This window comes from Orbicella franksi, chromosome 11 (genome assembly GCF_964199315.1).
Source record: "Orbicella franksi chromosome 11, jaOrbFran1.1, whole genome shotgun sequence".
Classification (NCBI taxonomy): Eukaryota; Metazoa; Cnidaria; class Anthozoa; order Scleractinia; family Merulinidae; genus Orbicella; species Orbicella franksi.
In genome coordinates this window covers 21,459,531-21,486,835 of record NC_138155.1, presented here as the reverse complement: position 1 = coordinate 21,486,835, position 27,305 = coordinate 21,459,531, and the positions used below count along the sequence as shown (strand labels likewise).

At 39.8% G+C, this 27,305-nt stretch overlaps 2 protein-coding genes across 2 annotated transcripts; both read left to right on the top strand.

The window, feature by feature from the left end:
• The first annotated feature begins 2,859 nt into the window (after positions 1-2,859).
• LOC145502828 (uncharacterized) lies at positions 2,860-6,535 on the top strand. The gene is made up of 5 exons (XM_081482219.1): positions 2,860-3,737; positions 4,246-4,335; positions 4,613-4,795; positions 5,211-5,306; positions 5,747-6,535. The coding sequence occupies exons 1-5, from the start codon at positions 3,735-3,737 to the stop codon at positions 5,948-5,950; spliced, it is 576 nt and encodes a 191-aa protein (XP_081338345.1). The 5' UTR covers positions 2,860-3,734; the 3' UTR covers positions 5,951-6,535.
• A 9,253-nt stretch (positions 6,536-15,788) lies between these two features.
• LOC145502949 (uncharacterized) lies at positions 15,789-18,765 on the top strand. The gene is made up of 5 exons (XM_081482360.1): positions 15,789-16,480; positions 16,989-17,078; positions 17,356-17,538; positions 17,954-18,049; positions 18,490-18,765. Exons 1-5 carry the CDS (start codon positions 16,478-16,480, stop codon positions 18,691-18,693), a joined length of 576 nt encoding a protein of 191 aa, XP_081338486.1. The 5' UTR covers positions 15,789-16,477; the 3' UTR covers positions 18,694-18,765.
• Positions 18,766-27,305: the final 8,540 nt, after the last annotated feature.

Here is a 27,305-nt window from a genome sequence, read left to right as displayed (position 1 = left end):
CCCTGGGGTATTTGGATAACCGGGGCAAGAGAAGGGGGAAAGAACGAGGTGACCTAATTCTAATTCAGCCGGAATGATTGTGACGCTACAAAAACAGCAACAAAAATAGAAAGGTGAAATTTGGGCAATTTTTATCACTGGTCTCCGGAGATCAGTAGATCTTATTCACATCTCCATATCTATTTCCATGTCCGCTGTATAACCTAACTTTTCACTTGGACTCCCCCAGAACACTTTTCAACTAGTCTGAACAATAGGCGGTACCACTTCGATCTTCTATAGAAAGACCGGAAAGAGCACGGAACGATCACGGCGACTCTACTGGCAGAGTATTGTTTATATTCACTGCTGTGCCATTTTTTTTTTTTTTTTTAATATACCCTCGCATTAGCACTTCCGTCCGTTATAGTAGTTCTGCGAATAACACAACCAGTTCCGGCTCCCGTTAAAATCCTGGACTTAGGCATTCTTTTCCCCGTGGCGGCACTTTAGGAACTAGACTACACGTGTTCAGCTCAGGTTTCTGCGATGCGCAGTAGAACCATAACTGAAGGAAGTGCAAAAAGGACAAAGACAAAAATCTCCTATATCATTATAATGCGAAGGAGGATAAATTTCCGGGACCGTCGAGAGTGAAACATGTCACGGGAGGGTCTCGGATGCATTATAATGCGAAGGAGGATAAATTTCCGGGACCGTCGAGAGTGAAACATGTCACGGGAGGGTCTCGGATGCAGTTCCGGCTCCCGTTTAAATCCTGGACTTAGACATTCTTTTCCCCGTGGCGGCGCTTTAGGAACTAGACTACACGTGTTCAGCTCAGGTTTCTGCGATGCGCAGTAGAACCATAACTGAAGGAAGTGCACAAAGGGCAAAGACAAAGATCTCCTATATCATTATAATGCGAAGGAGGATAAATTTCCGGGACCTTCGAGAGTGAAACATGTCATGGGAGGGTCTCTGATGCAGTGTGTGAGGTCAGGTTTATTCCTTATAAGCTAAATGATACCAAAAACCCAGATCAGTTGACTACACAGTTGAAACAAAATAAAACAGTGGGACTCGTCGTGCTTTGTAACACGTAAAAAGCTGTTTCGGCACCTCTTAGAGTGGTCAGTATTTTCAAAAGCTCCACAGCGGGAGCCTCTGACAGTACCTTTCAAGGCATTGAGCCGAAAACAGTGACTAGCCGAATAGTTTGTTGTTTTGGAACTGTGACCTCTTCAGGGGTGAAAAAATTTTTCAAGCCACGCTCGCAAAACAGGATCTTGGTACCTCCTAGGGGTTCTTTTCAAAATTTCCGACGAGCTCCCTGGTCCTTTTTACGCCGGAGCCATCCCACGGAATAAAAAACTGCTTCAAAAGTTTTGAATTTCACTCGTCTTAACTTTTTATCTTTTCTTCCAGCCTCGAAGGGTTCACTCATTAATTTGGCCACATTGTCGTTTTGTCTATCTGAAATGTCACGCAGTCAGGAGTTGAAAGAAAATGTCTCTTGAGTCATTTGTAAATAAATATATCAAATAGTGAATTTAACCGGGGAGAGGAAGGAACTTCGCCATGCTAGCAGAGTATTGTTCATGTTCACTGCTGTACCATTCTTTTTAATATGTCCTCGCATTAGCACTTTCTGCAGTTCTAGCAGTTTTGAAGTACACGACCCCACAAGCTTGTTAGCTTTGAAATCTTTTATATCGTGATTTTTTAAGTCAGTTGACCTTAGTTTTTGGTATCTTTTGCTTATAATAAACCTGACCTCTCACACTGCATCGGAGACACTTCCACGACACGTTTCAGACTCTTCATGGCTTCCGTATTAAATATATCCTCTTTTTGGTTATTATATGAGATGTCTTTTTTTGCCCTTTTTGAACTTTTTTCAGTTGTAGAACTACTGCGCATGGCACAAACTTGAGCTGATAGTCAAGTTCCTAAATCTCTAAGTTCACTGTACACTAGTAGAGACATTATTAACCGGATATCACGAAACGTTACTCCTTATAATTTGACCTGACCTTGTTTCAGCGCATTACTTGCAAAATTGCTTCGATATTTCCTAGAGAATTACAGGAACGGTTTCGCTCTCCTCTATCAAACCTCGTCTCTGCTAGCTCTCCCCAGTTCCCTCCTTACTTGAGACATAAAATAGAGGACCTATGGGAAGAAGATTTTTTTTTTTGCAATTTTTATTACTCCGGAAGTTCTCTGGTAGTGTGGAGGTTCAGGAACTGGACTACACGTGTTCAGTTCAGGTTTGTGCGATGCGCAGTAGCACCATAACTAAAGGAAGCGCGAAAGGGCAAAACTAAAGATATCTTATATCATGATATTGAGAAGGAGCGTTCAAGAATGAAATATGTAAAGTGTCTCTGATGCATAAAATGTGAGAGGTCAGCTTTATCATAAGCAAGAGATACCAAAAATCTAGCGACTTAAAAATTGAATGAAAACCTGTTTTAAAAGTTTAGAATTTCCCTCTTTGTTTCCTATGTATTTTAACCTGATTTCTTGTTTATCTGAAATGTCACGCTATCAGCAGGAAAAAACAAAGGAACAACAACACAAATTCTTGTCAGTCATTTGTTTATGAGTTTGTAACACGACTAAGTTAGTTCAGAGGACCAATAACTAAAATCTATTGCTCTATCGCCGGTCTAATGATCTCTCAGTAAATGGACCGGGCACTGTCCCGAATGATCCCGCGTGACCACTCTTGAAGCCCACGCGATCACTCTTGAAGCTGTTTGTTTTATGGCTTACGTTCCTGAAAAAAACAAAACTGGAATCCTTTTCTTTTTCTTCCAACTCTCTTTCCCTTCACCTAGTCGGCTCCCAATCAGAATTGCGCGTTTTTTTACAGTCCCTGATAGTGGCACTTTTTTATATACTGATATAAACATATTTAGTCTTGTAATCTCTTATTACTTAACCTATAATACTCGGGACCGTACTGGGACAATATTGACCTTCCGTTTTTTTTTTCCTTTTTTTTTTTTTGTATCGGCCTCCATGCATTCGGTCCGCACTGTCAAGACCTCGGGCCGATATTCTACCAGTACGCCGCCTAGATTGCGGTGACTCCCCATATATTAAATAGTGTATTCAAATCATGACGGAAACAGGGAGGAACGATCATTGGGACAGTTGCTAGCAGAGCATTTTTCATATTCAGACTGCTGTATCATTCTTTTTAATATGTCCTCCTTTTAGCTCTTTGCAACCGTCAGTCCTAGTAATTTTAACTAAATCTTTTGCTTACCGCAAACATACATGACCTCTCACACTGAATCAGCGATAATTCTCAGTGAGACTTTCAACACGTTTCACCGGCTGAAGGCTCTGGCAATTTATCTTTATCCTTATTATGATATACGATATCTTTATTTTTGCCTTTTTGCATTCATGGTAGGCTTTATCCATTCATGTCTCAAGGAAGTGCTGAAACGAGGGCACCTGGCATACGAGCTTTGGTCGAAAATAGCCACACCGTTTCAGCGCTACTTCCTGTAATTTCATAGAAATAGCGAAGCAACTATGCCACCAATGTGCTGAAACCAGGTCAGGTCAAATTTAGGTGTAACATTTTCAGATATCAGCCGATTAAGCCGGAGTGAGGTGGCATTGTACAACCTTCAGATGATATAAAAAGGGTTCGCTCATATGAACCTGCATCCATACTACTTTGCATCAGCTACAAGAGGAAAGAAGACTTGACGCTTTTTCACAAAAGAAAAATGGTAAGTCTATTTTCATTTTGCCATTTGTCTGCTGCTAGATCCATACACAAAAGCAAGACAACAAAATATACCCAGAAATTTTGTCGTATTTTCGAGTTAAAGTACGCAAGAATGCATTTATACTGGCGCTAGAAATTATTTCTCATCACTTCTTGAGTTTTAAGTTGTTGCCGGGCAAATAGGCTGTCAAGCAGATGCCTGTTTATTTGATTTTGTGGTAAACATTTCACATTTTGGAGCTGCAAATTAGGTTTGAGTACGATTTAACAATTAAAACTGTAAAGTTTGAACTTAATCTTTCCCGCACGATCACTTGCGGTTTTGAATTGTTTTTCTTCAAGCAACCTGTCTTCTAATTGGATGATCTGCACGAAACAATGGGAATTGACCAAAAGAGGTCACACTTGTGCTGCATGCCGCGGGATCCTCGCTGTAAAACGTTTAGTCGCTAATTCAGTTGATAAGAGAGGATACTTAAAAAGTTCATTTACCTAATTTTCCTCTTTAGGGTTTCAAATTGTTCATTTTGTGCCTTGCTCTGTCGATTGTCGCTGTGTCTGCCTCGTCAATCTGCAAATGCGGTTCACCTGAGGAAAAGGTAACGGTTGAAGTATAACAACAGATATTTGCTTTCTCTGCCGCATGCGTTTTCATTTGATGTATTTGTTCGTATCCAAGAGCACATGACTTACAGATTAAAACTTGCTTAGCGATGTGTGTCAGTGTAATATTAGTTGAGAGGAAATTCCCTGCTTTCTAATATTGCTTACTTTCATGGAACTTTCAAGACGACCAAATTCGGACCCAAGCTATCCTGATCCTCTCTCAGTATAATCAGATGAGTTGAAATGCAGGTATACCTTTTCGTTCTTCAGGCTTTGCAGGATTCACCTGCTAGTGATCCGGTGAAGAAATACAGATTAAAATTGAAGACAGAAGATGGAAAAGAGGAAGAGGAAGAGGTTGAAATTGACACAAAGAAGGAAACAGAGACTTTCCATGTGCCAAAGACTTCGCCTGATAAAGAAGAGGCAGACGTGGTCATTGACTTTAAAAAGGTTAGTGACTTTAGAGCACTGCATGTTCGATTCACTAATTTATAACTTGCTATCGAGGTCGAGGCGAATATCAGAAGTAGGAAGACCTGTTCAGAGAAAGGGGAGGGTACGAGGCTAGTATAAAGATATGATTCATTCATTCGTTATTACTTCCAAAGATTTTCGGCGATATCCAAGGCACAACATTTCGCTTAGCAAGGAGTTCTCTTCGTATATACATTGAAATAAGACGTGTACACTACGTGTAAAGGAACAAGCAGTTAACTAGCTTATGGGTTAAGGCCATTTTGAGTAGTGTGCAAAATGGGTCAATTTCAAGGCAAAATTCATATGACCTGTGTGACATGTTATCTTAGTGTAGAAGCGTTACCTTTATACAACGCTTTCAAATAACTAATGTATTCGAACTTTGCAGAATTTTATGATGATCCGTATGCCAGAGGCCAAATCGTGCTATCTCAGTCTATCAACTGAAAATGTTCCTAAACCGGCCGACTTGGCGCGCCTTCTGGTAAGTTTATATCCCATGTTTCATTGTGATCAATTGTTGAAATTCAAGGTACTCAAAATAAGATTGAAAATTAACTGAAATACCTGTTATTACTTATCCTTCTTACATCATCGAAGAAAATATCTCTAGGCAACGCGCGTGGTAAAATATATTAGCGGGAGAACTGGAAACAATTTCTAAACAGAAGCTTTGGCCATGAGGCAAACATCCACTGTTGTGCAATAGTATTAACACAGTAGCATGGTTTAATGTAGAACTGGCAAAACAGCTTCCTTATATGTATAGTGTATTTAAACTAGATCTAGTCTTGCTTCCTTTGTCATGCCTACAGATTAGAGATTCTGCACAAAACGTTCCGCGTCGTCTTTAGAAATTTCAGTAGTAACTATCATGACTGTACAGTAGTTCAGAGGGTCAGTTTGTTAATTTAATCCCACTAGGACAACGACGCGGGATTTACGATGAACAAAAGTCCACCTGTAGTGAAATTGGAGGCTGTGGGGACTCTTGATGACAATGCACGTGGCAATCTGATTGACGAAATGAAGGATCTGTGTGCAGAGCTACCCATTTATCTTGTTGCCAAGGTAGATAGGGAACCGAGAAGCTTAACCACGGGCAAAGCAGCCGCAAAACGTAAGTGAAACACGCGTACATTTTTTTCAACTCTATCTTCCTTCTCTGTTAAGGAAATTATCAGCGACGCTAAGATTACATAGTTTTTAAAGCCGGCATCAGTATGCTGTGCATCATTAAATTGACATTAATTTAAAAATTAATAGCTATGGTAGCCGTTGACCTCATGTCTGATTTGTATTTTCTTTTGGATTTCGTCCTGTTTTTCACCATCGCCTCACATTGCACGCCTCATAAATCCCCGCTGCACTTGATATCTATCTCTTTCATAGATTAGGAAAAGGCGATTGTCATCGGTCTCACATATACGCAGAAGGGTCAGTGTTTTCTTCTGTTTTTGTGCATCAATCGACTAAATGAGCAGAAAGAGCAGAAATGATTGCAGCAGATTTTGAGCACAATTCGAAAAAATACAAGTTCAATCAGCTATGCGCTCACTTTGCCCTCTCATTCCGAATTAACTGAGCTTTTGATTGTTGTTCTAGGTATCAGACGACACTGTAAGGAAGTGTGTAGAACTGTTACGAAAACTGTTGTTATACTTTGGATAATCAAGTATACCGTTACCGAAACAATATGCACAAACGAATGCGATTAAGTGCGGGGGCCCCCCTAATTTATGCCGGGTTAAAAAAAGAAAGGGCAGAAAGAAGAAAAGCTGGCAGGGCAAGCCGGCTTTTCTTCTTTAACCAGCTTTTTTTTTTTTCGGCTTTTCTTTTTTAACCAAGTGGATTTTGAGTGACTAAAATCAGTAGAAATTAGGCGTTATATGATCGAGTTCAGTTTACAGTTTTGCTATTAATAAAAACTTTGGAGTCAAGCAAACAGATCAATACATTTTAAGTCGCGCTACAAAGATTTGTTTTAATTTTTTGGTTTAAAAAAGTAAGATTTTATTTCAGTTTTCTATAATGACAACTCTTTCAAATTATTTCAACGTGACTAAACTTGTTTAAGTGAGCTTGTCGATATGCAATAGCAACTAATAGCTTTAGCAAAGTTGTGATAAATTAATTGTATGTCAGTGTCTTAATTAGATAGTTACCATTTAAAAGCCAATACTGAATTAAACAAAGTTAATAAAGCCTCTTTTTGTGCCACATCAAATCGATTGCTTTTTTTTTGCTTACTATGTCTAATGTGTCCAAGTGTTACACTATATATCGAGTCTATATATAGGACTGTTTCGGAGCCATTTTTTCCTGCCGTCTCCTTCTGTAGGTTCATAAAGGTTAATTCGGTGTTCCCTAAAACCCAGAAGTGACCAACTATAAACTGAGCAAAACAAGTCCTTTAAGTTTCTCTTGGTATTGTAGAATCCCAGAAGAAAGGGCCTCCCCCCTCCTCTCTCCAGTATGATTCTACCCCTTCCCTACATCATTGCTCGTCGCCAAACTTGTTCGGTGTGCACGCAGACCTTTCTTCGAGATCATTTCTTGCTTAGTTGTAAAATAATGTGTATCTTTTTTCTTCTCTGTAAAAAGTTTTGAGTGGAAACAGACAGAAAACCAAAAGCAGATTGCGGGGAATTATACTTCTTACAAGCTCTGAACGCAACTAGTTACGCAACGCCTGCGAGTTCTATACCATTTAATATCCCACGATATTTCATATTATTATACCTTTCGGTTCAACTGCAGAGTACCCTGCCACTCAAATTAAGTTCTTTGTAGCCGGCTACGCGGAAACTTCTTAATTCAAGTTGAACTATGTAATTCATTCACGCAACCTCTTATGGTGTTCGGCTTCAAAAGGTCCACAGCAGGAGCAGGGTATTAAGCCCCCCAAAATATGAGGAAATATTTGATAATCACCTTTACGAATAGAGGGTATTCGAAGCAATCGTCAGTTAATGTGTTGTTTAAGAATATTTGGTACCTCTTAGGAAAGAAAAAATTTCAACCCACGCCCACAAAATTGGATCTTGGTACCTCTTGGGAATTCTTTTCAAAAATTTCCGAAGGACACCCACGTCCCTTTTATATCAAAGTACCCCCGGGGAGGGAACTAGGATGAACTCATACGGGTGTGAAAGTCAATGATCCTGGTATGATTCAGGTAAACACTACCCCTCCACCCCTCACCCACCCCTCACAATTTATCTGTTACGACGAGCACCCCCATCCTGATGCAATTGGACAGCATATATCTCCCTTGTAAAAAATAGATCTACACAGTCTCTTGGACTTAATTGCTTTAATTTGTCCGTCCATCACTAAAATATTTCAACATAGCTCGTATTTACTCGATCGTACATGTAGGTTGACGCGCATACCATCTGTGAAGAAATTTCCACGCTGGTCAAACTGCATGGAATACAAAAGAAATGTAGTGTGAACGACAACAGAACGAAACGATGAGGCAAATCGAATTTCTTACTTGAAGTATTTTAAAATAAGCTTACTACGTACAAATTTCGAACTTCCGTCGAATTAGGGGTATTTCTTAATTTTTAATTTTTAATTACCATTTTTTTTTCTGTTTTCTATATTTCTATTAGTACAATGGTTAAATTTTATTATTATTTTTAATCTACTATTTCTTTAGCTTTTGCAATTTTATTTTTGCAGGGCCCCACTGAAAACCACATGTATGTGAAGTGGGCTCCCTGTTGAAAGATCTTTATTATTACTATCATTATTATTACAAAATAAAACAATAAAGAAACAATGAAACTAAAACTCAACAAGAACTTAAGCTTACCTTGGACTCCACAAGGAGAGAAAGCGAGTGGAAACCATCAAATTCTCTTGCCAAGAAAAAAAGCTACGAGCTTAATTTGCCCCATATGCTAAGTTAACACGATCCCACTTTCTGACTTTGTCTTACAGGGTCTCTCGTATCAATTCTTTGACCTCGCCGACCGCGTTGTTGTGACCGATACATGACCACAGTCATAAATACCTCTACCAGCTTTCATCCACGTGTGAGCAAAAGCCGATAGGCAAAAAACAACATATTTACGAAAGAAAATCACATGAAGCCAAAATGGCCGACTTCAGGGTGCCCGACAAACTCGCACCCAGGCTCTCGATTTCTTGGGCAAAAATGTACGCCTTTCTAGTCCCCCGCGTCTTCCCCTCGTCTTCTATTTCGTCAAAAAACCTTCTTCAAGACGACCGAACACTCTTGGACAAAAACATTACTTAGTAGGGGAAGTAGTAGATAATTGTTTAATCCAGGTTTAATGAATAAATTAATCAGAATCGAGTGAGTGAGTGAGTGAGTGAGTGAGTGAGTGAGTGAGTGAGTGAGTGAGTGAGTGAGTGAGTGAGTGAGTGAGTGAGTGAGTGAGTGAGTGAGTGAGTGCCATTCGACTGCCTTCTAAGCTCATGGAAGACTACGTCATCCATGAGCAAAAACAAAACTTTTAGCTCTTAAAGTGGTCGCGGTCGCTTACGAGAGGTGGTCGCTTACAAGAGGTTCAAATATAGTGAGTTGACTTGGAAACTTTTGGTATTTTGGAATACTGGTCGCTGAGGAGAAGTGGTCGATTACGAACGGTGGTCGCAACCGAAGGTTCGACCGTATTTCTCTAGTCATGTCATTGCAAACTATAGATTTCGTACCACCTATATTGCGGATAAAGGAGTACGGCAGTTGTATTTTCACAAATCACTTTTATTTGGCAACGTTGCACATGGTCGCAAAGGGACTGCACGGCTAACAGAATTTCCTTTGTCTCCAAGTAATTAATGTGGAATCTAGATTCCTGGTATGACCCTCTATCACCCCTCCCCAGCCTTTCAGTAAGCTGTCTGTCATGAGTGTTATATCAGGGGGTTGTGGAGTAATAGCTTTTGGGTATTGGTCAACATTAGAAATCCACCATAGCAGGTCCTGTTTGGACGGAGGTAAAAGGGTCATATGCCCTTCAGGGTCCCAACCATTGCATTTCAAGGCATCAGTTTTGTCATTTTCCAGAGACCTATAGATCAGAGGTGCATACTGCACACCTGAGAAAGCTCATACCATGAGGCCCTCTACAGAGGCCACCTCTTTAACTGAAACTGGCTCTTGCATGTAAGGTGAGGTAAGGTAACTTTATTTTAAGTCGTAAACGTAGGGAGTGGTTACCCAATCTCCCGAGCAAGGCGCTCATGACAAAAACGTGACACTTGGATTTGATCAGTGTCTGCTTTCCCGGTGACCATAGAAATGGTCATGTTCTGAGAATTTAGGGTAAATCCCAGAAAGTTGATTACTTGGGTAGGCGTGGTGACAGATTTTGTGCCATGGATCGTAAACCCCAGTGATCTGAGCAGCAAAATGGTATCATTAATTGCCCTTGAGATTTCAAGAGGTGTTGCTGCCAGTAAAAGGAAGGCTGATTTCTCATCGTTATACTTTTCAAGTTTGGCTGATGAGATCTCCTGTGAGATCCAACGTCGAAATCAAGCAGGATCTTCGTTCACGGCTTTACAGTTTATTAAGTTTCTCAGCAAGGATCAATAACGCCCCGTCCTCCTCTACGGCTCCGTACACATTAATCCTTCACGAGAATGGAGCATTTCGAAAACGCTCTTCAAACCGGAGGAAATTGAAAACACTGGCTGTGCATTTTAATCTGGACGGTGCTTTTCGAAATCAATGACGTTGTAATAATCGTGTGATTTTCTTGCCCGAGTTCTGTCACAACGTTCTACCTACTTGCGTTATGCCCGTCTTTGCGTTATGCCCACTTGCGTCATGCTTACGTGTGATTTCCCTGCCCGAGTTCTGTCACTGCGTTCTGCCTACTTGCATTGCGTTATATGCCTCTTTGCGTTATGCCTCTTTGCATTATGCCTCTTTGCATGATACCTCTTTGCGTTATGCCTCTTTGCGTTATGCCTGCGTGTGATTTCCCTGCCCGAGTTCTGCCACTGTAGCGTCTGTAACTGCTTTACTGAGATTTTCATTACCATACAAAAACTAGCAGTAGTACCATGTTAAAACAACGAACGATCACCTATTGCGGTTTGAAATTAGGCTCTCGGAAAACTTCGATGTTTAGGGTATGTGTAGTTTTTGATAATTCAATTCAAGATGGTGTGACATGAGTTCATGAGCAAGTTGCATGTGAAACGAAAGAAATCATTTACATGCAGTATGAAATCACCGTCATTTTTGCTATGGAACCCACACCAGCATGAGTAAACACCCCCCTAATCTACCTTATCTAAGATCTGCTTCTTCAAAGAAACAAGAAAAAGAAAAGAAGAAAAAATACACATTATTATACATATCGGAGAAAGGTCTGCATCCACGCCAAACAGGACTGGCTAAGGGAACAGGTGTAGGGTAGGGGCAGAATATAAAGGGGGGGGGGAGGGGGAAAGGTCCTTTCTTCTGGGATTCTACACTACCAAGAGGAACTTATATGACTTGTTTTGTTCAGTTTACAGGCGCTTATTCTTGGTTTAGTAACAGAATGAACCTTTCTGAACCTACAGAAAGAGGGCCCCCAAAACGCGTTCCGAAACACTTCAGCACAGCGCACATGATAAACACAAGAAGCATTCTGCATTAAAAGACTTTATTAAATTTACATTTAAAATTGTAATCATGTAATTAAGCCACATGCAATTTATCACAACTTTGCTATTGCTATTCCAGTATCGACAAGCTTACTTTGACATGCTTAGTCACGTTGGAATAAACTGTAAGAGTTGTAATTTAAAAATAACTGAAATTGTAACAAAATCTTACTTTGCTGAAACAAAACAACAAATGATAATAATAAAATAAAGCTTTGTAACTCGACTTGAAATATATTGATCACTTTACTTGACTTCAAACTGTTATTATCAATGGAAACTGTAAACTGGACTCGATCATATAGCACTTTGTACTTATTAATTCCCTCAAGTACCACTTGGTTGGAAACACGATGCTTATTTCTCGCATTTCTCTGAGCACGTTGTTACGGAATGGCGCCAGCAGAACATGTTTTCATCCTAGTTGTGCACACCTTGTAACAGCCTCGTTTGATACCTAGAACAACAAACAGAAGCTCAGTTAAAAATTTGCTATAAAATTGTGTTCATGATGAGAGCTGATGGCCGATTGGGAACCACCGACGGGGCCCTTTTTATAGCCTGAACCAGTTACACTCTTTTTTATTGTAAGAATATTGTTTTTCCGGCCAAGGCTTATTTTTTTTCCTATTTTAGGCTGAAAATATTCTTGTGGATATTCTTACTTATATTCAACCCCTCTTAATAGTGACTGAATCTTTCAAGCCAAATTTACAGTTTTTGGCCTAAACTAATTTCGCAAATCCAAAATGTTAAAAGGTGAAATCAGTATACATTCACGGACATTGTCAGTCTTAGAAACGCGAAAGAAACGTTTCGGAAACTTCTGTCACGCAAGTACATTTGGTAACAATTTAAATTGAGGAAACTTGTGCGTCTATCTTGAAAAAACATTTTAAACAAATAGGAACCGGCCTTTCTCCTCTTCAAAATCAAAGCATGTGATCGATCAGTACACTTTGTTCTATCCAAAGCAAAACACAGGCCGCCTGGAACTTTTACACTGACATTGTTTATGAATCTACCAGCACACAAATAGCACATAAAAATAAAAATATCTTCCAATACAATTAAACTTACCACTTTTCTCTCGTGAAAAAGCGTTAAGTCTTCTTTCTTCTTGTAGCTGTGCAAATGAGTAGTATAAATGCAGGTTCATGTGAGCGAACCCTTTTTATATCACCTGAAGGTTGCACAATGTTTTTTCATTATTAACCTGATATCAGGAAATGTTAATCTTTATAATTTGACCTGACCTTGTTTCAGTGCATTGCTGGCAGAGTTGCTTTCGTTTTTGTCGATCGAAGGTTGTCTGCATACTGTCCTCGTTTCAGCACTTCTTCCTTACATAAATGCACAAAGCCTACCGTACTGTAAAGAAATTCTAAACCAGGAAGCGTCAGAACCAAAATTTCAGTACTGGATTAAGAATTGTTTTAGGGGAAAATTTATGTGATTTTTAAAGTGACAAACGCTTGCTTAGTTAGCAATGAATTCATCATTTTTTGGGTTTATTTCCATGTCCCAGAAGAGATAGTTGTTGCGGCAGGGTTACTTTACAGTAGACGATTTCCCGGACCCCGGGGTATTTGGGTAACCGGGGCAAGAGAAGGGGGAAAGAACGAGGTGACCTAACTAATTCAGCCAGATTGATTGTGACGCTACAAAAACAGCAACAAAAATAGAAAGGTGAAATTTTGGCAATGTTTATTACTGGTCTCCGGAGATCAGTAGATCTTAGCCACATCTCCATATCCATTTCCATGTCCGTTGTATAACCTAACTTTTCACTTGGACTCCCCCGGAACACTTTTCAACTAGTCTGAACAACAGCCGGTACCACTTCGATCTTCTATAGAAAGACCGGAAAGAGCACGGAACGATCACGGCGACTCTACTGGCAGAGTATTGCTTATATTCACTGCTGTACCATTTTTTTTTTTTTTTTTTTTTTTTTTTCAATACGCCCTCGCATTAGCACTTCCGTCAGTTATAGTAGTTCTGCGAATAACACAACCAGTTCCGGCTCCCGTTAAAATCCTGGACTTAGACATCCTTTTCCCCGTGGCGGCGCTTTAGGAACTGGACTACACGTGTTCAGCTCAGGTTTTTGCGATGCGCAGTAGAACCATAACTGAAGGAAGTGCACAAAGGGCAAAGACAAAGATCTCCTATATCATTATAATGCGAAGGAGGATAAATTTCCGGGACCTTGGAGAGTGAAACATGTCATGGGAGGGTCTCTGATGCAGTGTGTGAGGTCAGGTTTATTCCTTATAAGCTAAATGATACCAAAAACCCAGATCAGTTGACTACACAGTTGAAACAAAATAAAACAGTGGGACTCGTCGTGCTTTGTAACACGTAAAAAGCTGTTTCGGCACCTCTTAGAGTGGTCAGTATTTTCAAAAGCTCCACAGCGGGAGCCTCTGACAGTACCTTTCAAGGCATTGAGCCGAAAACAGTGACTAGCCGAATAGTTTGTTGTTTTGGAACTGTGACCTCTTCAGGGGTGAAAAAATTTTTCAAGCCACGCTCGCAAAACAGGATCTTGGTACCTCCTAGGGGTTCTTTTCAAAATTTCCGACGAGCTCCCTGGTCCTTTTTACGCCGGAGCCATCCCACGGAATAAAAAACTGCTTCAAAAGTTTTGAATTTCACTCGTCTTAACTTTTTATCTTTTCTTCCAGCCTCGAAGGGTTCACTCATTAATTTGGCCACATTGTCGTTTTGTCTATCTGAAATGTCACGCAGTCAGGGGTTGAAAGAAAATGTCTCTTGAGTCATTTGTAAATAAATATATCAAATAGTGAATTTAACCGGGGAGAGGAAGGAACTTCGCCATGCTAGCAGAGTATTGTTCATGTTCACTGCTGTACCATTCTTTTTAATATGTCCTCGCATTAGCACTTTCTGCAGTTCTAGCAGTTTTGAAGTACACGACCCCACAAGCTTGTTAGCTTTGAAATCTTTTATATCGTGATATTTTAAGTCAGTTGACCTTAGTTTTTGGTATCTTTTGCTTATAATAAACCTGACCTCTCACACTGCATCGGAGACACTTCCACGACACGTTTCAGACTCTTCATGGCTTCCGTATTAAATATATCCTCTTTTTGGTTATTATATGAGATGTCTTTTTTTGCCCTTTTTGAACTTTTTTCAGTTGTAGAACTACTGCGCATGGCACAAACTTGAGCTGATAGTCAAGTTCCTAAATCTCTAAGTTCACTGTACACTAGTAGAGACATTATTAACCGGATATCACGAAATGTTACTCCTTATAATTTGACCTGACCTTGTTTCAGCGCATTACTTGCAAAATTGCTTCGATATTTCCTAGAGAATTACAGGAACGGTTTCGCTCTCCTCTATCAGACCTCGTCTCTGCTAGCTCTCCCCAGTTCCCTCCTTACTTGAGACATAAAATAGAGGACCTATGGGAAGAAGATTTTTTTTTTTGCAATTTTTATTACTCCGGAAGTTCTCTGGTAGTGTGGAGGTTCAGGAACTGGACTACACGTGTTCAGTTCAGGTTTGTGCGATGCGCAGTAGCACCATAACTAAAGGAAGCGCGAAAAGGGCAAAACTAAAGATATCTTATATCATGATATTGAGAAGGAGCGTTCAAGAATGAAATATGTAAAGTGTCTCTGATGCATAAAATGTGAGAGGTCAGCTTTATCATAAGCAAGAGATACCAAAAATCTAGCGACTTAAAAATTGAATGAAAACCTGTTTTAAAAGTTTAGAATTTCCCTCTTTGTTTCCTATGTATTTTAACCTGATTTCTTGTTTATCTGAAATGTCACGCTATCAGCAGGAAAAAACAAAGGAACAACAACACAAATTCTTGTCAGTCATTTGTTTATGAGTTTGTAACACGACTAAGTTAGTTCAGAGGACCAATAACTAAAATCTATTGCTCTATCGCCGGTCTAATGATCTCTCAGTAAATGGACCGGGCACTGTCCCGAATGATCCCGCGTGACCACTCTTGAAGCCCACGCGATCACTCTTGAAGCTGTTTGTTTTATGGCTTACGTTCCTGAAAAAAAACAAAAAGAATCCTTTTCTTTTTCTTCCAACTCTCTTTCCCTTCACCTAGTCGGCTCCCAATCAGAATTGCGCGTTTTTTTACAGTCCCTGATAGTGGCACTTTTTTATATACTGATATAAACATATTTAGTCTTGTAATCTCTTATTACTTAACCTATAATACTCGGGACCGTACTGGGACAATATTGACCTTCCGTTTTTTTTTCCTGTTTTTTTTTTTGTATCGACCTCCATGTATTCGGTCCGCACTGTCAAGACCTCGGGCCGATATTCTACCAGTACGCCGCCTAGATTGCGGTGACTCCCCATATATTAAATAGTGTATTCAAATCATGACGGAAACAGGGAGGAACGATCATTGGGACAGTTGCTAGCAGAGCATTTTTCATATTCAGACTGCTGTATCATTCTTTTTAATATGTCCTCCTTTTAGCTCTTTGCAACCGTCAGTCCTAGTAATTTTAACTAAATCTTTTGCTTACCGCAAACATACATGACCTCTCACACTGAATCAGCGATAATTCTCAGTGAGACTTTCAACACGTTTCACCGGCTGAAGGCTCTGGCAATTTATCTTTATCCTTATTATGATATACGATATCTTTATTTTTGCCTTTTTGCATTCATGGTAGGCTTTATCCATTCATGTCTCAAGGAAGTGCTGAAACGAGGGCACCTGGCATACGAGCTTTGGTCGAAAATAGCCACACCGTTTCAGCGCTACTTCCTGTAATTTCATAGAAATAGCGAAGCAACTATGCCACCAATGTGCTGAAACCAGGTCAGGTCAAATTTAGGTGTAACATTTTCAGATATCAGCCGATTAAGCCGGAGTGAGGTGGCATTGTACAACCTTCAGATGATATAAAAAGGGTTCGCTCATATGAACCTGCATCCATACTACTTTGCATCAGCTACAAGAGGAAAGAAGACTTGACGCTTTTTCACAAAAGAAAAATGGTAAGTCTATTTTCATTTTGCCATTTGTCTGCTGCTAGATCCATACACAAAAGCAAGACAACAAAATATACCCAGAAATTTTGTCGTATTTTCGAGTTAAAGTACGCAAGAATGCATTTATACTGGCGCTAGAAATTATTTCTCATCACTTCTTGAGTTTTAAGTTGTTGCCGGGCAAATAGGCTGTCAAGCAGATGCCTGTTTATTTGATTTTGTGGTAAACATTTCACATTTTGGAGCTGCAAATTAGGTTTGAGTACGATTTAACAATTAAAACTGTAAAGTTTGAACTTAATCTTTCCCGCACGATCACTTGCGGTTTTGAATTGTTTTTCTTCAAGCAACCTGTCTTCTAATTGGATGATCTGCACGAAACAATGGGAATTGACCAAAAGAGGTCACACTTGTGCTGCATGCCGCGGGATCCTCGCTGTAAAACGTTTAGTCGCTAATTCAGTTGATAAGAGAGGATACTTAAAAAGTTCATTTACCTAATTTTCCTCTTTAGGGTTTCAAATTGTTCATTTTGTGCCTTGCTCTGTCGATTGTCGCTGTGTCTGCCTCGTCAATCTGCAAATGCGGTTCACCTGAGGAAAAGGTAACGGTTGAAGTATAACAACAGATATTTGCTTTCTCTGCCGCATGCGTTTTCATTTGATGTATTTGTTCGTATCCAAGAGCACATGACTTACAGATTAAAACTTGCTTAGCGATGTGTGTCAGTGTAATATTAGTTGAGAGGAAATTCCCTGCTTTCTAATATTGCTTACTTTCATGGAACTTTCAAGACGACCAAATTCGGACCCAAGCTATCCTGATCCTCTCTCAGTATAATCAGATGAGTTGAAATGCAGGTATACCTTTTCGTTCTTCAGGCTTTGCAGGATTCACCTGCTAGTGATCCGGTGAAGAAATACAGATTAAAATTGAAGACAGAAGATGGAAAAGAGGAAGAGGAAGAGGTTGAAATTGACACAAAGAAGGAAACAGAGACTTTCCATGTGCCAAAGACTTCGCCTGATAAAGAAGAGGCAGACGTGGTCATTGACTTTAAAAAGGTTAGTGACTTTAGAGCACTGCATGTTCGATTCACTAATTTATAACTTGCTATCGAGGTCGAGGCGAATATCAGAAGTAGGAAGACCTGTTCAGAGAGAGGGGAGGGTACGAGGCTAGTATAAAGATATGATTCATTCATTCGTTATTACTTCCAAAGATTTTCGGCGATATCCAAGGCACAACATTTCGCTTAGCAAGGAGTTCTCTTCGTATATACATTGAAATAAGACGTGTACACTACGTGTAAAGGAACAAGCAGTTAACTAGCTTATGGGTTAAGGCCATTTTGAGTAGTGTGCAAAATGGGTCAATTTCAAGGCAAAATTCATATGACCTGTGTGACATGTTATCTTAGTGTAGAAGCGTTACCTTTATACAACGCTTTCAAATAACTAATGTATTCGAACTTTGCAGAATTTTATGATGATCCGTATGCCAGAGGCCAAATCGTGCTATCTCAGTCTATCAACTGAAAATGTTCCTAAACCGGCCGACTTGGCGCGCCTTCTGGTAAGTTTATATCCCATGTTTCATTGTGATCAATTGTTGAAATTCAAGGTACTCAAAATAAGATTGAAAATTAACTGAAATACCTGTTATTACTTATCCTTCTTACATCATCGAAGAAAATATCTCTAGGCAACGCGCGTGGTAAAATATATTAGCGGGAGAACTGGAAACAATTTCTAAACAGAAGCTTTGGCAATGAGGCAAACATCCACTGTTGTGCAATAGTATTAACACAGTAGCATGGTTTAATGGAGAACTGGCAAAACAGCTTCCTTATATGTATAGTGTATTTAAACTAGATCTAGTCTTGCTTCCTTTGTCATGCCTACAGATTAGAGATTCTGCACAAAACGTTCCGCGTCGTCTTTAGAAATTTCAGTAGTAACTATCATGACTGTACAGTAGTTCAGAGGGTCAGTTTGTTAATTTAATCCCACTAGGACAACGACGCGGGATTTACGATGAACAAAAGTCCACCTGTAGTGAAATTGGAGGCTGTGGGGACTCTTGATGACAATGCACGTGGCAATCTGATTGACGAAATGAAGGATCTGTGTGCAGAGCTACCCATTTATCTTGTTGCCAAGGTAGATAGGGAACCGAGAAGCTTAACCACGGGCAAAGCAGCCGCAAAACGTAAGTGAAACACGCGTACATTTTTTTCAACTCTATCTTCCTTCTCTGTTAAGGAAATTATCAGCGACGCTAAGATTACATAGTTTTTAAAGCCGGCATCAGTATGCTGTGCATCATTAAATTGACATTAATTTAAAAATTAATAGCTATGGTAGCCGTTGACCTCATGTCTGATTTGTATTTTCTTTTGGATTTCGTGCTGTTTTTCACCATCGCCTCACATTGCACGCCTCATAAATCCCCGCTGCACTTGATATCTATCTCTTTCATAGATTAGGAAAAGGCGATTGTCATCGGTCTCACATATACGCAGAAGGGTCAGTGTTTTCTTCTGTTTTTGTGCATCAATCGACTAAATGAGCAGAAAGAGCAGAAATGATTGCAGCAGATTTTGAGCACAATTCGAAAAAATACAAGTTCAATCAGCTATGCGCTCACTTTGCCCTCTCATTCCGAATTAACTGAGCTTTTGATTGTTGTTCTAGGTATCAGACGACACTGTAAGGAAGTGTGTAGAACTGTTACGAAAACTGTTGTTATACTTTGGATAATCAAGTATACCGTTACCGAAACAATATGCACAAACGAATGCGATTAAGTGCGGGGGCCCCCCTAATTTATGCCGGGTTAAAAAAAGAAAGGGCAGAAAGAAGAAAAGCTGGCAGGGCAAGCCGGCTTTTCTTCTTTAACCAGCTTGTTTTTTTTTTTTTCGGCTTTTCTTTTTTAACCAAGTGGATTTTGAGTGACTAAAATCAGTAGAAATTAGGCGTTATATGATCGAGTTCAGTTTACAGTTTTGCTATTAATAAAAACTTTGGAGTCAAGCAAACAGATCAATACATTTTAAGTCGCGCTACAAAGATTTGTTTTAATTTTTTGGTTTAAAAAAGTAAGATTTTATTTCAGTTTTCTATAATGACAACTCTTTCAAATTATTTCAACGTGACTAAACTTGTTTAAGTGAGCTTGTCGATATGCAATAGCAACTAATAGCTTTAGCAAAGTTGTGATAAATTAATTGTATGTCAGTGTCTTAATTAGATAGTTACCATTTAAAAGCCAATACTGAATTAAACAAAGTTAATAAAGCCTCTTTTTGTGCCACATCAAATCGATTGCTTTTTTTTTGCTTACTATGTCTAATGTGTCCAAGTGTTACACTATATATCGAGTCTATATATAGGACTGTTTCGGAGCCATTTTTTCCTGCCGTCTCCTTCTGTAGGTTCATAAAGGTTAATTCGGTGTTCCCTAAAACCCAGAAGTGACCAACTATAAACTGAGCAAAACAAGTCCTTTAAGTTTCTCTTGGTATTGTAGAATCCCAGAAGAAAGGGCCTCCCCCCTCCTCTCTCCAGTATGATTCTACCCCTTCCCTACATCACTGCTCGTCGCCAAACTTGTTCGGTGTGCACGCAGACCTTTCTTCGAGATCATTTCTTGCTTAGTTGTAAAATAATGTGTATCTTTTTTCTTCTCTGTAAAAAGTTTTGAGTGGAAACAGACAGAAAACCAAAAGCAGATTGCGGGGAATTATACTTCTTACAAGCTCTGAACGCAACTAGTTACGCAACGCCTGCGAGTTCTATACCATTTAGTATCCCACGATATTTCATATTATTATACCTTTCGGTTCAACTGCAGAGTACCCTGCCACTCAAATTAAGTTCTTTGTAGCCGGCTACGCGGAAACTTCTTAATTCAAGTTGAACTATGTAATTCATTCACGCAACCTCTTATGGTGTTCAGCTTCAAAAGGTCCACAGCAGGAGCAGGGTATTAAGCCCCCCAAAATATGAGGAAATATTTGATAATCAACTTTACGAATAGAGGGTATTCGAAGCAATCGTCAGTTAATGTGTTGTTTAAGAATATTTGGTACCTCTTAGGAAAGAAAAAATTTCAACCCACGCCCACAAAATTGGATCTTGGTACCTCTTGGGAATTCTTTTCAAAAATTTCCGAAGGACACCCACGTCCCTTTTATATCAAAGTACCCCCGGGGAGGGAACTAGGATGAACTCATACGGGTGTGAAAGTCAATGATCCTGGTATGATTCAGGTAAACACTACCCCTCCACCCCTCACCCGCCCCTCACAATTTATCTGTTACGACGAGCACCCCCATCCTGATGCAATTGGACAGCATATATCTCCCTTGTAAAAAATAGATCTACACAGTCTCTTGGACTTAATTGCTTTAATTTGTCCGTCCATCACTAAAATATTTCAACATAGCTCGTATTTACTCGATCGTACATGTAGGTTGACGCGTATACCATCTGTGAAGAAATTTCCACTCTGGTCAAACTGCATGGAATACAAAAGAAATGTAGTGTGAACGACAACAGAACGAAACGATGAGGCAAATCGAATTTCTTACTTGAAGTATTTTAAAATAAGCTTACTACGTACAAATTTCGAACTTCCGTCGAATTAGGGGTATTTCTTAATTTTTAATTTTTAATTACCATTTTTTTTTCTGTTTTCTATATTTCTATTAGTACAATGGTTAAATTTTATTATTATTTTTAATCTACTATTTCTTTAGCTTTTGCAATTTTATTTTTGCAGGGCCCCACTGAAAACCACATGTATGTGAAGTGGGCTCCCTGCTGAAAGATCTTTATTATTACTATTATTATTATTACAAAATAAAACAATAAAGAAACAATGAAACTAAAACTCAACAAGAACTTAAGCTTACCTTGGACTCCACAAGGAGAGAAAGCGAGTGGAAACCATCAAATTCTCTTGCCAAGAAAAAAAGCTACGAGCTTAATTTGCCCCATATGCTAAGTTAACACGATCCCACTTTCTGACTTTGTCTTACAGGGTCTCTCGTATCAATTCTTTGACCTCGCCGACCGCGTTGTTGTGACCGATACATGACCACAGTCATAAATACCTCTACCAGCTTTCATCCACGTGTGAGCAAAAGCCGATAGGCAAAAAACAACATATTTACGAAAGAAAATCACATGAAGCCAAAATGGCCGACTTCAGGGTGCCCGACAAACTCGCACCCAGGCTCTCGATTTCTTGGGCAAAAATGTACGCCTTTCTAGTCCCCCGCGTCTTCCCCTCGTCTTCTATTTCGTCAAAAAACCTTCTTCAAGACGACCGAACACTCTTGGACAAAAACATTACTTAGTAGGGGAAGTAGTAGATAATTGTTTAATCCAGGTTTAATGAATAAATTAATCAGAATCGAGTGAGTGAGTGAGTGAGTGGGTGAGTGAGTGAGTGAGTGAGTGCCATTCGACTGCCTTCTAAGCTCATGGAAGACTACGTCATCCATGAGCAAAAACAAAACTTTTAGCTCTAAAAGTGGTCGCGGTCGCTTACGAGAGGTGGTCGCTTACAAGAGGTTCAAATATAGTGAGTTGACTTGGAAACTTTTGGTCTTTTGGAATACTGGTCGCTGAGGAGAAGTGGTCGATTACGAACGGTGGTCGCAACCGAAGGTTCGACCGTATTTCTCTAGTCATGTCATTGCAAACTATAGATTTCGTACCACCTATATTGCGGATAAAGGAGTACGGCAGTTGTATTTTCACAAATCACTTTTATTTGGCAACGTTGCACATGGTCGCAAAGGGACTGCAGGGCTAACAGAATTTCCTTTGTCTCCAAGTAATTAATGTGGAATTTAGATTCCTGGTATGACCCTCTATCACCCCTCCCCAGCCTTTCAGTAAGCTGTCTGTCATGAGTGTTATATCAGGGGGTTGTGGAGTAATAGCTTTTGGGTATTGGTCAACATTAGAAATCCACCATAGCAGGTCCTGTTTGGACGGAGGTAAAAGGGTCATTTGCCCTTCAGGGTCCCGACCATTGCATTTCAAGGCATCAGTTTTGTCATTTTCCAGAGACCTATAGAACAGAGGTGCATACTGCACACCTGAGAAAGCTCATACCATGAGGCCCTCTACAGAGGCCACCTCTTTAACTGAAACTGGCTCTTGCATGTAAGGTAAGGTAAGGTAACTTTATTTTAAGTCGTAAACGTAGGGAGTGGTTACCCAATCTCCCGAGCAAGGCGCTCATGACAAAAACGTGACACTTGGATTTTATCAGTGTCTGCTTTCCCGGTGACCATAGAAATGGTCATGTTCTGAGAATTTAGGGTAAATCCCAGAAAGTTGATTACTTGGGTAGGCGTGGTGACAGATTTTGTGCCATGGATCGTAAACCCCAGTGATCTGAGCAGCAAAATGGTATCATTAATTGCCCTTGAGATTTCAAGAGGTGTTGCTGCCAGTAAAAGGAAGGCTGATTTCTCATCGTTATACTTTTCAAGTTTGGCTGATGAGATCTCCTGTGAGATCCAACGTCGAAATCAAGCAGGATCTTCGTTCACGGCTTTACAGTTTATTAAGTTTCTCAGCAAGGATCAATAACGCCCCGTCCTCCTCTACGGCTCCGTCCACATTAATCCTTCACGAGAATGGAGCATTTCGAAAACGCTCTTCAAACCGGAGGAAATTGAAAACACTGGCTGTGCATTTTAATCTGGACGGTGCTTTTCGAAATCAATGACGTTGTAATAATCGTGTGATTTTCTTGCCCGAGTTCTGTCACAACGTTCTACCTACTTGCGTTATGCCCGTCTTTGCGTTATGCCCACTTGCGTCATGCTTACGTGTGATTTCCCTGCCCGAGTTCTGTCACTGCGTTCTGCCTACTTGCATTGCGTTATATGCCTCTTTGCGTTATGCCTCTTTGCATTATGCCTCTTTGCATTATGCCTCTTTGCGTGATACCTCTTTGCGTTATGCCTCTTTGCGTTATGCCTATTTGCGTTATGCCTGCGTGTGATTTCCCTGCCCGAGTTCTGCCACTGTAGCGTCTGTAACTGCTTTACTGAGATTTTCATTACCATACAAAAACTAGCAGTAGTACCATGTTAAAACAACGAACGATCACCTATTGCGGTTTGAAATTAGGCTCTCGGAAAACTTCGATGTTTAGGGTATGTGTAGTTTTTGATAATTCAATTCAAGATGGTGTGACATGAGTTCATGAGCAAGTTGCATGTGAAACGAAAGAAATCATTTACATGCAGTATGAAATCACCGTCATTTTTGCTATGGAACCCACACCAGCATGAGTAAACACCCCCCTAATCTACCTTATCTAAGATCTGCTTCTTCAAAGAAACAAGAAAAAGAAAAGAAGAAAAAATACACATTATTATACATATCGGAGAAAGGTCTGCATCCACGCCAAACAGGACTGGCTAAGGGAACAGGTGTAGGATAGGGGCAGAATATAAAGGGGGGGGGGGGGGGGAGGGGGAAAGGTCCTTTCTTCTGGGATTCTACACTACCAAGAGGAACTTATATGACTTGTTTTGTTCAGTTTACAGGCGCTTATTCTTGGTTTAGTAACAGAATGAACCTTTCTGAACCCACAGAAAGAGGGCCCCAAAAACGCGTTCCGAAACACTTCAGCACAGCGCACATGATAAACACAAGAAGCATTCTGCATTAAAAGACTTTATTAAATTTACATTTAAAATTGTAATCATGTAATTAAGCCACATACAATTTATCACAACTTTGCTATTGCTATTCCAATATCGACAAGTTTACTTTGACATGCTTAGTCACGTTGGAATAAACTGTAAGAGTTGTAATTTAAAAATAACTGAAATTGTAACAAAATCTTACTTTGCTGAAACAAAACAACAAATGATAATAATAAAATAAAGCTTTGTAACTCGACTTGAAATATATTGATCACTTTACTTGACTTCAAACTGTTATTATCAATGGAAACTGTAAACTGGACTCGATCATATAGCACTTTGTACTTATTAATTCCCTCAAGTACCACTTGGTTGGAAACACGATGCTTATTTCTCGCATTTCTCTGAGCACGTTGTTACGGAATGGCGCCAGCAGAACAGGTTTTCATCCTAGTTGTGCACACCTTGTAACAGCCTCGTTTGATACCTAGAACAACAAACAGAAGCTCAGTTAAAAATTTGCTATAAAATTGTGTTCATGATGAGAGCTGATGGCCGATTGGGAACCACCGACGGGGCCCTTTTTATAGCCTGAACCAGTTACACTCTTTTTTATTGTAAGAATATTGTTTTTCCGGCCAAGGCTTATTTTTTTTCCTATTTTAGGCTGAAAATATTCTTGTGGATATTCTTACTTATATTCAACCCCTCTTAATAGTGACTGAATCTTTCAAGCCAAATTTACAGTTTTTGGCCTAAACTAATTTCGCAAATCCAAAATGTTAAAAGGTGAAATCAGTATACATTCACGGACATTGTCAGTCTTAGAAACGCGAAAGAAACGTTTCGGAAACTTCTGTCACGCAAGTACATTTGGTAACAATTTAAATTGAGGAAACTTGTGCGTCTATCTTGAAAAAACATTTTAAACAAATAGGAACCGGCCTTTCTCCTCTTCAAAATCAAAGCATGTGATCGATCAGTACACTTTGTTCTATCCAAAGCAAAACACAGGCCGCCTGGAACTTTTACACCGACATTGTTTATGAATCTACCAGCACACAAATAGCACATAAAAATAAAAATATCTTCCAATACAATTAAACTTACCACTTTTCTCTCGTGAAAAAGCGTTAAGTCTTCTTTCTTCTTGTAGCTGTGCAAATGAGTAGTATAAATGCAGGTTCATGTGAGCGAACCCTTTTTATATCACCTGAAGGTTGCACAATGTTTTTTCATTATTAACCTGATATCAGGAAATGTTAATCTTTATAATTTGACCTGACCTTGTTTCAGTGCATTGCTGGCAGAGTTGCTTTCGTTTTTGTCGATCGAAGGTTGTCTGCATACTGTCCTCGTTTCAGCACTTCTTCCTTACATAAATGCACAAAGCCTACCGTACTGTAAAGAAATTCTAAACCAGGAAGCGTCAGAACCAAAATTTCAGTACTGGATTAAGAATTGTTTTAGGGGAAAATTTATGTGATTTTTAAAGTGACAAACACTTGCTCAGTTAATAATGAATTCATCATTTTTTGGGTTTATTTCCATGTCTCAGAAGAGATAGTTGTTGCGGCAGGGTTACTTTACAGTAGACGATTTCCCGGACCCCGGGGTATTTGGGTAACCGGGGCAAGAGAAGGGGGAAAGAACGAGGTGACCTAACTAATTCAGCCAGATTGATTGTGACGCTACAAAAACAGCAACAAAAATAGAAAGGTGAAATTTTGGCAATGTTTATTACTGGTCTCCGGAGATCAGTAGATCTTAGCCACATCTCCATATCCATTTCCATGTCCGTTGTATAACCTAACTTTTCACTTGGACTCCCCCAGAACACTTTTCAACTAGTCTGAACAACAGCCGGTACCACTTCGATCTTCTATAGAAAGACCGGAAAGAGCACGGAACGATCACGGCGACTCTACTGGCAGAGTATTGTTTATATTCACTGCTGTACCATTTTTTTTTTTTTTTTTTTTTTTTAATACGCCCTCGCATTAGCACTTCCGTCAGTTATAGTAGTTCTGCGAATAACACAACCAGTTCCGGCTCCCGTTAAAATCCTGGACTTAGACATTCTTTTCCCCGTGGCGGCGCTTTAGGAACTGGACTACACGTGTTCAGCTCAGGTTTTTGCGATGCGCAGTAGAACCATAACTGAAGGAAGTGCAAAAAGGGCAAAGACAAAGATCTCCTATATCATTATAATGCGAAGGAGGATAAATTTCCGGGACCTTCGAGAGTGAAACATGTCATGGGAGGGTCTCTGATGCAGTGTGTGAGGTCAGGTTTATTCCTTATAAGCTAAATGATACCAAAAACCCAGATCAGTTGACTACACAGTTGAAACAAAATAAAACAGTGGGACTCGTCGTGCTTTGTAACACGTAAAAAGCTGTTTCGGCACCTCTTAGAGTGGTCAGTATTTTCAAAAGCTCCACAGCGGGAGCCTCTGACAGTACCTTTCAAGGCATTGAGCCGAAAACAGTGACTAGCCGAATAGTTTGTTGTTTTGGAACTGTGACCTCTTCAGGGGTGAAAAAATTTTTCAAGCCACGCTCGCAAAACAGGATCTTGGTACCTCCTAGGGGTTCTTTTCAAAATTTCCGACGAGCTCCCTGGTCCTTTTTACGCCGGAGCCATCCCACGGAATAAAAAACTGCTTCAAAAGTTTTGAATTTCACTCGTCTTAACTTTTTATCTTTTCTTCCAGCCTCGAAGGGTTCACTCATTAATTTGGCCACATTGTCGTTTTGTCTATCTGAAATGTCACGCAGTCAGGGGTTGAAAGAAAATGTCTCTTGAGTCATTTGTAAATAAATATATCAAATAGTGAATTTAACCGGGGAGAGGAAGGAACTTCGCCATGCTAGCAGAGTATTGTTCATGTTCACTGCTGTACCATTCTTTTTAATATGTCCTCGCATTAGCACTTTCTGCAGTTCTAGTAGTTTTGAAGTACACGACCCCACAAGCTTGTTAGCTTTGAAATCTTTTATATCGTGATTTTTTAAGTCAGTTGACCTTAGTTTTTGGTATCTTTTGCTTATAATAAACCTGACCTCTCACACTGCATCGGAGACACTTCCACGACACGTTTCAGACTCTTCATGGCTTCCGTATTAAATATATCCTCTTTTTGGT